This window comes from Pseudophryne corroboree, chromosome 9 (assembly GCF_028390025.1).
Source record: "Pseudophryne corroboree isolate aPseCor3 chromosome 9, aPseCor3.hap2, whole genome shotgun sequence".
NCBI classification, from domain to species: domain Eukaryota; kingdom Metazoa; phylum Chordata; class Amphibia; order Anura; family Myobatrachidae; genus Pseudophryne; species Pseudophryne corroboree.
The window spans coordinates 76,230,761-76,243,892 of NC_086452.1; the positions used below are offsets into that span (position 1 = coordinate 76,230,761).

The 13,132-nt window shown below is 49.0% G+C and overlaps 1 protein-coding gene across 1 annotated transcript in view; it reads left to right on the top strand.

Moving 5' to 3' along the window:
- The first annotated feature begins 312 nt into the window (after nucleotides 1–312).
- Nucleotides 313–13,132, top strand: part of TXNDC12 (thioredoxin domain containing 12) — a 52,522-nt gene continuing 39,702 nt past the window's right edge. The window contains exons 1-3 of the mRNA XM_063939542.1: nucleotides 313–597; nucleotides 1,815–1,875; nucleotides 9,937–9,989. Of these exons, the coding sequence (XP_063795612.1) occupies nucleotides 495–597; nucleotides 1,815–1,875; nucleotides 9,937–9,989 (217 nt within the window). The 5' untranslated portion in view covers nucleotides 313–494. The remainder of the gene's footprint in view (nucleotides 598–1,814; nucleotides 1,876–9,936; nucleotides 9,990–13,132) is intronic.

Consider the following 13,132-nt stretch of genomic DNA (forward strand, 5'->3'; position numbering starts at 1 on the left):
ACAGACATTTTACTGCGCATGCTCGGCGGGGAAACGCGTATATTCATGCTTCTGTTTTGTAAATTGCAGCCAACTCCACGTGCACCCCAAGCATGTGTAAATCTGTAAGTTAGCGCAAAACATTACACAAATCACTGCAAAATAATAGAAGCTCTGAGTGATCCTAAAGTTTAGAGTAAAACATTCAAACAGCAAGGACAACCTATAGCGATATAACATGCAGAGTGTAATGCTGCTGGGATAATCAGTCCCTAACATGGTGCCTCTGGTTCCTCTCCGCCTCATTTCCCTCTGTGTCTGTGAGGCACAGAGCACCAGCACAGGCTGTCCATCGGCGGCCGCCTCCTGCCATTACAGCGGTCTGGCCAGCAGGGGGAGCCGCCTCCCGCATCCGGCAGCAGCATCACTTCCCCCGGACACACGGGTTCCCTGGCTGTAGCAGCTGTACCTGTGCTGGAGTCTGGACACTCAGTATCTGCAGGTCTGCTGCCGACATGCCGCGCTCTGAGACCGGGATCCCGGTGCTGTGCACAGCCGGCGTCCTTCTCCTGACCCTCGGCCCATTGCTGGTGTCGGGGGATGCGGGCCTGAGCCGCGGTAAGTCTGGCTTGGTGCGGGTCTCAGGGGGTCTGGGTGTTGGTAATGTGCATATGTGAGGTCTGCGTGCAGGGCACAGCCATCCATTCATTGTACTTGTGGCTCCTCTGCCTTTACTGCTTGGTAGGGATTCTTACTAAAATGCACTCATGTTACTGTGCAAGGGGAGAGATGTATGAAACCTTCCAAAGAGCAGAAAAGTGGTTGCCCATAGCAACTACCTGCTTCTTACTCCTTTTTTGTTTGTTTGTTTGTTTATAGACTAGATAAATGATGGAGTTGCTATGGGAAAGTACTCCACTTTTGCACTCTCAAAGGTTTGTACAGATATATCCTCATACATCAAGTCTCATTACGCCATGCAGTGCCAGATGCCTGGTGTGAGTGAGCTGCCAGGTCCCGTGCAACTCTGCCAGCATCGGGCATATTTTTTTAATGCATTATATTCGGGACTAGGACGCACGAGGAGGCTATGCTGATATATAACACTTGTATATTGTGTGTGACTGAGTCTGTACACGGCGCAGAACAGACCTTGTATTGCACAAAAATCTGCGGCTGCTACATTGTAGCACTTCATATGCAGTTTCGGAGATTCGGTGGCAGACCGATATTCAAGTGTCACATATTAAAGTAACCAGCTGATGCGTCCTAGATGCATTACGTTGTGAATAAGACGCAATTTGGGCTAAAAAAGACGCCCAGCGCTAGAAAATTCTCATGTGACTTGGCGTGACTGTAGCAAGCTGTTTTAGGATCTATGTGTACATTTGGGTGGTCTTCAGTATGCCAACTGACGGGATCCCGGCGCACAGTATACCAGCGCCGGAATCCCGACAGCCGGCATACCGACACTTATTCTCCCTCGTGGGGGTCCACGACCCCCCTGGAGGGAGAATCGCGCACCACCGTGCCCGTAGCGTGGCAAGCCCGCAAGGGGCTCATTTGCGCTCGTCACACTGCCGGTAAGCCGGCGGTCGGCTCCCGGCGCCGGTATGCTGGTCGCCGGGAGCCCAGCCGGCGGCATACCCTACTACATTCCGTCAGTATGAGTTCAGTGCCTGGGGATCAGTAGGGCTGGGTGGCGTGTTGCGGGGAAGAGCAGTGTGCCATTAGTGATTCTAGCTGGTTTTATATCATGCTTTTTTTTTTTTTTTGTTTCATTAATACCTCTAAACCAGATAAATTCTCAGAGATCTGTTTGACTTGTCATCTAGGCTTTGGAGACCACATCCACTGGAGAACGTTGGAAGATGGGAAGCGGGAAGCAGCCAGCAGGTAATGTATTATACAAGTCACAGGTGCAAGTCTTCTACAGGAACTCGGTCGGAATGCTATATAAACATTACTGTAGTGTCTCCAGCTTGAGCATACAGCACTCTTGAGGGCCCACTTACATCACATGAACATGGCAGACGCTGTACTTGTCTGACCTGCTAAAGCGGAATCTCTGATTTTCTGGATGATTACAGATGGAGCACCCATCCCTAGGGACAAATAAGTGTCCTTGGCACTTGCCGTAGAGTTTGTTCTATTGTGTTTACCTAAGGAACAATGCGTAAGCTTAACGATGAGAGAGACATAGCAGGTATTTTGCAAATGTAACAATCAGTGGTTGAGAAGAGAGACAGACTATGACAGATTTCTGAATGAAAACACAATTTTCAATGTTGCAACTTTTTATTCCCTGTTAAAGCTACTAGTGTGGGGCACCCAAGTCGTTCTTGTGCTGTCTTCCCAGTCCTTGTAATGTAGAGAGAGGCGTTATTACTAGTCTGAAGACTAAAGCACGTCCGTAAAACACAATGGGGCATATTTATTGATATTTGCGGCCGGCTCCTGACCACAAAGATTACGTATCGCAACAGTAAGAAAACTTTTTGTCTAAACCATGGGTCTTCAACCTGTGGCCCTCCAGCTGCTATGGAACTATACATTCTAGCATGCCCTGACTCAGTTTTAGCATGCCTTAATAGCAAAACTGTGGCAGGGCATGCTGGGATGTGTAGTTCCACAGCAGCTGGGGGGCCGCAGGTTGAAGACACGGTCTAAACATATCGTTAGTGCATTGCCGAGACAAAGGCTCCTATAGGGATCGGTGTGACGTAAACTGATCTCATATGTAATCTCTTTACCTCCTGCTTTGCCCTCAGCTGTGCTATTGTGCATTTGCTGACGTTTGGTTGCTATAAGCAAGCAGACAGCACCTATGGGCTGCTATGGGCTTAGCTGTCAGGCCATGCTCCTGATTACTTTGCATTCCAGATCATGGCAATTCTGCCAGTATAGCAGTTCCCATAGAAGACTATGGGGGCTGCTGTGGGAAATGGAGGGACAGCGGCAGATATTGGAGATATTTGCTGCAATCTCTCCATCTTACATCCTGGGGATCTATATTTGCGGGGGACCCCAAAAACACCTATTTCTTTATCCCACAAATATACTTTAATAAATATTGGTGTGTTGAATATACAGGAGCTGATGCAAAGTTGAACATAAATTGGTAGTACAGGTTGAGTATCCCATATCCATATATTCCGAAATACGGAATATTCCGAAATACGGACTTTTTTGAGTGAGAGTGAGATAGTGAAACCTTTGTTTTTTGATGGCTCAATGTACACAAACTTTGTTTAATACACAAAGTTATTAAAAATATTGTATTAAATGACCTTTAGGCTGTGTGTATAAGGTGTATATGAAACATACATGAATTGTGTGAATGTAGACACACTTTGTTTAATGCACAAAGTTATAAAAAATATTGACTAAAATGACCTTCAGACTGTGTGTATAAGGTGTATATGTAACATAAATGCATTCTGTGCTTAGATTTAGGTACCATCACCATGATATCTCACTATGGTATGCAATTATTCCAAAATACGGAAAAATCCGATATCCAAAATACCTCTGGTCCCAAGCATTTTGGATAAGGGAGACTCAACCTGTAATTGTTTCTGTATTTTGTGCATAGAAATAAATACGTATATTCGCTCATATTCAGAGTTGTACACATGTTGCGGTGCACCCAGCCTGCTCGTTACCATCATCAGGGCACGCTGGCGCAGCCTATTCTTGTTGTATAAAGATCTGTTTGCTTCTCTCCAACTCTGCATTGCCTGCAGACAGCCGTCACAGCCTCACTGACCTTTACCTGTGTAAGACTGTCCCTTTAGTCGCTCGTATTTGTATCCACTTAGGTTTTTTTTTCAGAGATGAACGCAGATGGCTGCATACACATCCAGATCTGTGTTCATCTCTGCACATGTGAGTCCGCCTCCCGATGCGTTCGTAATCTAATTGCGAACGCATAAGATCTAAGGTTGACCTCTGTTTACGCTGTCAGGTAGTCAGCGCCCTTTTTTTTTTTTTTTTCTCTGACGTCCTAGTGGATGCTGGGAACTCTGTAAGGACCATGGGGAATAGCGGCTCCGCAGGAGACTGGGCACATCTAAGAAAGATTTAGGACTACCTGGTGTGCACTGGCTCCTCCCACTATGACCCTCCTCCAGACCTCAGTTAGAATCCTGTGCCCGGCTCGAGCTCCTAGAAAGAAAGTGTATATTTTAGGTTTTTTATTTTACAGTGAGACCTGCTGGCAACAGGCTCACTGCAACGAGGGACTAAGGGGAGAAGAAGCGAACCTACCTAACTGTGGGTAGTTTGGGCTTCTTAGGCTACTGGACACCATTAGCTCCAGAGGGATCCACCGCAAGGAACCGGCCATTGATGTTCGGTCCCGGAGCCGTGCCGCCGGCCCCCTTACAGAGCCAGAAGCAAGAAGAGTCCGGAAAATCGGCGGCTGAAGACATCAGTCTTCTCCAAGGTAGCGCACAGCACTGCAGCTGTGCGCCATTGCTACTCATACACACTTCACACTTCGGTCACTGAGGGTGCAGGGCGCTAGGGGGGGCGCCCTGAGCAGCAATAAATACACCTTGGCTGGCAAATATATCACAATATATAGCCCCAGAGGCTATATATGTGATAATTACACCTGCCAGAATACAGAAAACAGCGGGAGAAAAGTCAGCCGAAAAAGGGGCGGAGCTATCTCCTTCAGCACACTGGCGCCTTTTCTCCCTCACAGCTCCGCTGGAAGGAAGCTCCCTGGCTCTCCCCTGCAGACTACACTACAGAAAGGGTAAAAAAAAAGAGGGGGGGCACTAAATTTAGGCGCAATATACATATACAGCAGCTATAAGGGGATAGCATTTAATTAATCCCTATATTATATAGCGCTCTGGTGTGTGCTGGCATACTCTCACTCTGTCTCCCCAAAGGGCTTTGTAGGGTCCTGTCTTCTATCAGAGCATTCCCTGTGTGTGCGGTGTGTCGGTACGGCTGTGTCGACATGTTTGATGAGGAGGCTGATGTGGAGGAGGAGCAGGTGCCTATAAATGTGTTGTCACCCCCTGCGGGGCAGACACCTGAGTGGATGGACTTGTGGAAGGAATTACGCGAAAGAGTCGACTCCTTACATAAAAAATTTGACGACATGCCAAATGCGGGACAGCCGGCTTCTCAGCTCGTGCCTGCCCAGGCGTCTCAAAGGCCATCAGGGGCTCTAAAGCGCCCGCTACCTCAGATGGCAGACACGGATGTCGACACGGATACTGATACCAGTGTCGACGACGAAGACGCAAATGTAATGTCCACTAGGGCCACTCGTTATATGATCGAGGCAATGAAAAATGTTTTACACATTTCTGATGTAACCCCAGGTACCACAAAAAAGGGTATTATGTTTGGGGAGAAAAAAGTACCCGTAGTCTTTCCCCCTTCTGAAGAATCAAATGATGTGTGTGAGGTAGCGTGGGCTTCCCCCGATAGAAAAATGGTGATTTCAAAAAAATTACTAATGGTGTACACTTTCCCGCCAGAGGATAGGTCACGTTGGGAAACACCACCTAGGGTGGATAAAGCGGTTACACGTCTATCAAAAAAGGTGGCACTACCGTCTCCGGATACGGCCGCCCTAAAGGAACCTGCTGATAGAAAGCAGGAGGCTCTCCTGAAGGCTATATTATATACACACACTGGTGTTATACTGAGACCAGCTATTGCTTCAGCCTGGATGTGCAGTGCTGCAGCTGCGTGGCCAGAATCCCTGTCAGAAAACATTGACACCCTAGAAAGGGACACTATATTGCTTAACATAGAGCATATTAAAGACGCGGTCTTTTACATAAGAGATGCACAGAGGGATATTTGCCGGCTGGCATCTAAAATCAGTGCACTGTCCATTTCTGCCAGGAGAGGGTTATGGACCCGGCAGTGGACAGGGGATGCAGATTCTAAAAGGCACATGGAAGTTTTGCCTTACAAGGGTGAGGAGTTGTTCGGGGATGGTCTTTCGGACCTGGTGTCCACAGCAACGGCTGGGAAGTCAGCTTTTTTACGACATGTCCCCTCACAACCAAAGAAAGCACCGTATTATCAGGTGCAGTCCTTTCGTCCCCAAAAGAGCAGGCGAGGTAGAGGCGCATCCTTTCTGCCCAGAGGCAGAGGTAGGGGGAAAAAGCTGCAGCATTCAGCCATTTCCCAGGAACAAAAGTCCTCCCCCGCTTCATCTGCTAAGTCCGCCGCATGACGCTGGGGCTCAACAGGCGGTGCCAGATACGGTGGGGGCCTGTCTCAAAAACTTCAGCAATCAGTGGGCTCGCTCACAAGTAGATCCCTGGATCCTTCAAGTAGTATCTCAGGGGTACAAGCTGGAATTCGAGACATTGCCACCCCGCCGTTTCCTCAAATCTGCCTTACCAATGACTCCCTCAGACAGGGAGGCTGTGTTAGAGGCAATTCACAAGCTGTATTCCCAGCAGGTGATAGTCAAAGTGCCCCTACTTCAACAAGGACGGGGTTACTATTCCACAATGTTTGTGGTACCGAAACCAAACGGTTCTGTGAGAATCATTTTAAATTTAAAATCTTTGTACACCTATATAAAAAAATTCAGGTTCAAGATGGAATCGCTCAGGGCGGTTATTGCAAGCCTGGAAGAGGGGGATTACATGGTATCTCTGGACATCAAGGATGCTTACCTACATGTCCCCATTTACCATCCTCACCAGGAGTACCTCAGATTTGTGGTACAGGATTGTCATTACCAATTCCAGACGTTGCTGTTCGGCCTGTCCACGGCACCGAGGGTATTTACCAAGGTAATGGCCGAAATGATGATACTCCTTCGAAAAAAGGGAGTTTTAATTATCCCATACTTGGACGATCTCCTGATAAAAGCGAGATCCAGAGAGCAGTTGTTAGTGGGCGTAGCACTATCTCAGGAGGTGCTACACCAGCATGGTTGGATTCTGAATATTCCAAAGTCACAGCTGGTTCCTGCGACACGTCTACTGTTCCTGGGAATGATTCTAGACACAGTCCAGAAAAAAGTGTTTCTCCCAGAGGAGAAAGCCAAGGAGCTGTCGTCTCTAGTCAGAGGCCTCCTAAAACCAAAACAGGTGTCGGTGCATCACTGCACGCGAGTCCTGGGAAAGATGGTAGCTTCCTACGAAGCGATCCCATTCGGCAGGTTCCATGCCAGAATATTTCAGTGGGACCTCTTGGACCAATGGTCCGGATCGCATCTTCAAATGCATCGGCTGATAACCCTGTCTCCAAGGACCAGGGTGTGTCTCTTGTGGTGGCTGCAGAGTGCTCATCTCGTGGAGGGCCGCAGATTCGGCATACAGGACTGGGTCCTGGTGACCACGGATGCCAGCCTTCGAGGCTGGGGAGCAGTCACGCTGGGAAGAAACTTCCCTACACATAAATGTTCTGGAACTGAGGGCCATTTACAATGCCCTGAGTCAGGCAAAGGCCCTGCTTCAAAACCAACTGGTTCTGATCCAGTGAGACAACATCACGGCTGTCGCCCATGTAAACCGACAGGGCGGCACAAGAAGCAGGGCAGCGATGGCAGAAGCCACAAGGATTCTCCGATGGGTGGAAAATCACGTGTTAGCACTGTCAGCAGTGTTCATTCCGGGAGTGGACAACTGGGAAGCGGACTTCCTCAGCAGACACGACCTATACCCGGGAGAGTGGGGACTTCATCCAGAAGTCTTCCAACAGATAGTAAACCATTGGGAAAAGCCACAGGTGGACATGATGGCGTCCCGCCTAAACAAAAAACTAGAAAAATATTGCGCCAGGTCAAGGGACCCTCAGGCGATAGCTGTGGACGCTCTAGTGACACCGTGGGTGTACCAGTCGGTTTATGTGTTCCCTCCTCTTCCTCTCATACCCAAGGTACTGAGGATAATAAGGAAAAGAGGAGTAAGAACTATACTCATTGTTCCGGATTGGCCAAGAAGGTCTTGGTACCCGGAACTTCAAGAGTTAATCTCAGAGGACCCATGGCCTCTGCCGCTCAGACAGGACCTGCTGCAGCAGGGGCCCTGTCTGTTCCAAGACTTACCGCGGCTGCGTTTGACGGCATGGCGGTTGAACGCCGGATCCTAAAGGAAAAGGGCATTCCGGAGGAAGTCATTCCTACGCTGATTAAAGCCAGGAAAAATGTAACTGCAAAACATTATCACCGCATATGGCGAACATATGTTGCTTGGTGTGAGGCCAAAAAGGCCCCAACAGAGGAATTTCAACTGGGTCGATTTCTACACTTCCTACAGACAGGAGTGACTATGGGCCTGAAATTAGGCTCCATTAAGGTACAGATCTCGGCTCTGTCGATTTTCTTCCAGAAAGAACTAGCTTCGCTACCTGACGTTCAGACATTTGTAAAAGGAGTGCTGCATATTCAGCCCCCTTTTGTGCCTCCAGTGGCACCTTGGGATCTCAACGTGTTGTTGAGTTTCCTAAAATCACATTGGTTTGAGCCACTAAAAACCGTGGATCTAAAATATCTCACGTGGAAAGTGGTCATGTTATTGGCCTTGGCTTCGGCCAGGCGTGTATCAGAATTGGCGGCTTTGTCATGTAAAAGCCCTTATCTGATTTTCCATATGGATAGGGCTGAAATGAGGACGCGTCCCCAGTTTCTCCCTAAGGTGGTGTCAGCTTTTCACTTGAACCAACCTATTGTAGTGCCTGCGGCTACTAGGGACTTGGAGGATTCCAAGTTACTGGACGTAGTCAGGGCCTTGAAAATTTATGTTTCCAGGACGGCTGGAGTCAGGAAAACTGACTCGCTATTTATCTTGTATGCACCCAACAAGCTGGGTGCTCCTGCTTCTAAGCAGACTATTGCTCGCTGGATTTGTAGCACAATTCAGCTGGCGCATTCTGCGGCTGGACTGCCGCATCCTAAATCAGTAAAGGCCCATTCCACAAGGAAGGTGGGCTCATCTTGGGTGGCTGCCCGAGGGGTCTCGGCTTTACAATTTTGCCGAGCTGCTACTTGGTCAGGGGCAAATACGTTTGCAAAATTCTACAAATTTGATACCCTGGCTGAGGAGGACCTGGAGTTCTCTCATTCGGTGCTGCAGAGTCATCCGCACTCTCCCGCCCGTTTGGGAGCTTTGGTATAATCCCCATGGTCCTTACGGAGTTCCCAGCATCCACTAGGACGTCAGAGAAAATAAGATTTTACTCACCGGTAAATCTATTTCTCGTAGTCCGTAGTGGATGCTGGGCGCCCGTCCCAAGTGCGGACTGTCTGCAATACTTGTATATAGTTATTGCCTAACTAAAGGGTTATTGTTGAGCCATCTGTTGAGAGGCTCTGTTATGTTCATACTGTTAACTGGGTATATTATCACGAGTTATACGGTGTGGCTGGTATGAGTCTTACCTGGGATTCAAAATCCTTCCCTATTGTGTCGGCTCTTCCGGGCACAGTATCCTAGCTGAGGTCTGGAGGAGGGTCATAGTGGGAGGAGCCAGTGCACACCAGGTAGTCCTAAATCTTTCTTAGATGTGCCCAGTCTCCTGCGGAGCCGCTATTCCCCATGGTCCTTACGGAGTTCCCAGCATCCACTACGGACTATGAGAAATAGAATTACCGGTGAGTAAAATCTTATTTTTTTTTATCGGAGCAGCCTCCCAACACCGCGTATCTGCCCCAAAAATGCCCGCCGCCATCAATCACATTGCGGTTGCATCCATCGACGAGTGAGTCCGCACAGCTGCTGCGCATGCGCTGTTTGCAGCCACCGGCAAACTGCGCTGCACACCGCAACAGTGGCTGGGTCTGAATGACCCCCTTAGTTCCAGAGCATGCGTAGCGTGAAAACACACATAATATGATCTGTATCCAGGTTCACGTTCAACTCTGCATCAGATCCAAAATGTTGGGCAGCTCTTTGTGTGTTGTTTTGTACCAGGAAGAAAGACAATGGTGCAAACCAGTTAATGTTCTCTTTCTGTTTGCAGTGGATTACCGATTATGATGATCATCCATAAAACCTGGTGTGGAGCTTGCAAATGTAAGGAAGCATAACGACCTTCACAGTGTCCTTCCACCTGAGTTATTGCTTTTATTTTTTTTAGCTTCATGGAGGTAAAAGGGAGCAGCCTATGAGTTTTCGTGTATATCATTATCCAGGTGTGATATACCAGTCAGTATAGCATTTGCATTGTGTTATAAGGCTTGCAACTCTGCAAGTCGTGTTTTGGGGATTTTTGTCTGTGGAAGCAGAATTACTGACCCAGCATCATAGATGCACTCACCTGTAGGGATGGCCGATAATCATTGATCGCTGTAAACCATCAATGGTCTATGACTGATGTCGAATGGTTTTATCAATGATGGCGAAGAACCAGACGGTTTCCCACCATCAGTGGTAGCCATGGACCCAATGTTTTTACATTGACACACTGCTGCTGCACAGATCTGCTAGTCGCTCTCGGCTTTTACATACACAGTGTGCTGTGCAGGGAATGGGATGGCCCGCCTCTGAAAGGCAGAGCTGTCATTCAAACCCCAGCCCCGCCCCCAGTTCTTGCACAGAAACACATGTGCAAAAAACACTGATGGCTAAGCAATTAATGGTACTGCATAGAACAGTTACTTACCATCGATGATTTGTGCCACCATCGATGGTGGCACAACAATGGCCATCCGTGCCTGTGCATGATTGAAGGAATCCACAAAACATGACGTGGTGCTACTTGAAGACTGGGGTTGAGAATCCCTGCACTGACGTTTGCTGTGTGTTACTTTGGTGGTGCAATATGCTGCATGTGTGTTCTCTTTGCTGCTGTGAGGCAGAGAGTCCACTGTATCTTAAGCTGCGGACGCACTTTAGCAATCACTTGGCTGATCGGGTGAAATGCAGCCAAGTAGTGTGTACCCAGCTTTGACCCCCTGTGACCCTGTACACACGGAGCTAGAAAAAGCTTGGCATATGCGGTCTGCTATGTGATTGGGAGCCTGACATCTAAAATATTATACAGCACATAAGGTGCGACCTCCCGGTCTGACACTTGTAGGAGGGTTATAAACTGTTTATCGGCTTACGCCTACAGTATATAGTCGTAGGGTGATCAGCAGATATTGGGTGATCAGGCTGGCAATTGTATAGGGGTGTACAATTGTATAGGGGTGTACCCTGCTTTACCCTCAGTAGTAAAGACTTTTCTCTGACTTCCTAGTGGATGCTGGGAACTCCGTAAGGACCATGGGGAATAGACGGCTCCGCAGGAGACTGGGCACAACTAAAGAAAGCTTTAGATCTATCTGGTGTGCACTGGCTCCTCCCCCTATGACCCTCCTCCAGACCTCAGTTAGATTTTTGTGCCCGGCTGAGCTGGATGCACACTAGGGGCTCTCCTGAACTCCTAGAAGAAAGTATAGTTTAGTTTTTTTATTTTCAGTGAGATCTGCTGGCAACAGACTCACTGCAACGTGGGACTAAGGGGAGAAGAAGCGAACCTACCTGCTTGCAGCTAGCTTGGGCTTCTTAGGCTACTGGACACCATTAGCTCCAGAGGGATCGAACACAGGACCCGACCTCGTCGTCCGGTCCCGGAGCCGCGCCGCCGTCCCCCTTACAGAGCCAGAAGCAAGAAGGTGGTCCAGAAAATCGGCGGCAGAAGACTTTGGTCTTCAACAAGGTAGCGCACAGCACTGCAGCTGTGCGCCATTGCTCCTCATGCACACCTCACACTCCGGTCACTGATGGGTGCAGGGCGCTGGGGGGGGCGCCGCCCTGAGCAGCAATACTAACACCTTGGCTGGCAAAAAATACACCATATATAGTCCCAGAGGCTATATAGGTGTAAATTAACCTCTGCCAGAATTACAGAAAAAGCGGGAGAAAGTCAGCCGAAAAAGGGGCGGAGCCATCTCCCTCAGCACACTGGCGCCATTTTCCCTCACAGCTCCGCTTGAAGGATCGCTCCCTGGCTCTCCCCTGCAGTCCTGCACTACAGGAGGGTTAAAAAGAGAGGGGGGGCACTAAATTTAGGGCGCAGTATATGTAATACAAGCAGCTATAGGGGAAAACACTCTGTATAGTGATATCCCAGTGTTATATAGCGCTCTGGTGTGTGCTGGCATACTCTCCCTCTGTCTCCCCAAAGGGCTTTGTGGGGTCCTGTCCTCTATCAGAGCATTCCCTGTGTGTGTGCGGTGTGTCGGTACTGCTGTGTCGACATGTATGATGAGGAAAATGATGTGGAGGCGGAGCAAATGGCGGTAAATGTGATGTCACCCCCTGCGGGGTCGACACCTGAGTGGATGGACTTATGGAAGGAATTACGTGACAGTGTCAGCTCCTTACATAAAAGGTTTGACGACATGGGACAGCCGGCTACTCAGCTTGTGCCTGTCCAGGCGTCTCAAAAGCCATCAGGGGCATTGAAAAGCCCGCTACCTCAGATGGCAGACACAGACGTCGACACGGATACCGACTCCAGTGTCGATGACGAGGAGACCAATGTAACTTCCAATAGGTACACCCGTTACATGATTGAGGCAATGAAAAATGTATTACACATTTCTGATATTACCCCAGGTACCACTAAAAAGGGTATTATGTTTGGTGAGAAAAAACTACCAGTAGTTTCTCTGACGTCCTAGTGGATGCTGGGAACTCCGTAAGGACCATGCGGAATAGCGGCTCCGCAGGAGACTGGGCACAAAAGTAAAAGCTTTATGACTAGCTGGTGTGCACTGGCTCCTCCCCCTATGACCCTCCAAGCCTCAGTTAGATTTTTGTGCCCGAACGAGAAGGGTGCATGCTAGGTGGCTCTCCTGAGCTGCTTAGAGTAAAAGTTTAAATAGGTTTTTTATTTTCAGTGAGTACTGCTGGCAACAGGCTCACTGCATCGTGGGACTAAGGGGAGAAGAAGCGAACTCACCTGCGTGCAGAGTGGATTGGGCTTCTTGGCTACTGGACATTAGCTCCAGAGGGACGATCACAGGTTCAGCCTGGATGGGTCCCGGAGCCGCGCCGCCGGCCCCCTTACAGAGCCAGAAGAGCGAAGAGGTCCGGAAAAATCGGCGGCAGAAGACGTTCCTGTCTTCAAATAAGGTAGCGCACAGCACCGCAGCTGTGCGCCATTGCTCTCAGCACACTTCACACTCCGGTCACTGAGGGTGCAGGGCGCTGGGGGGGAGCGCCCT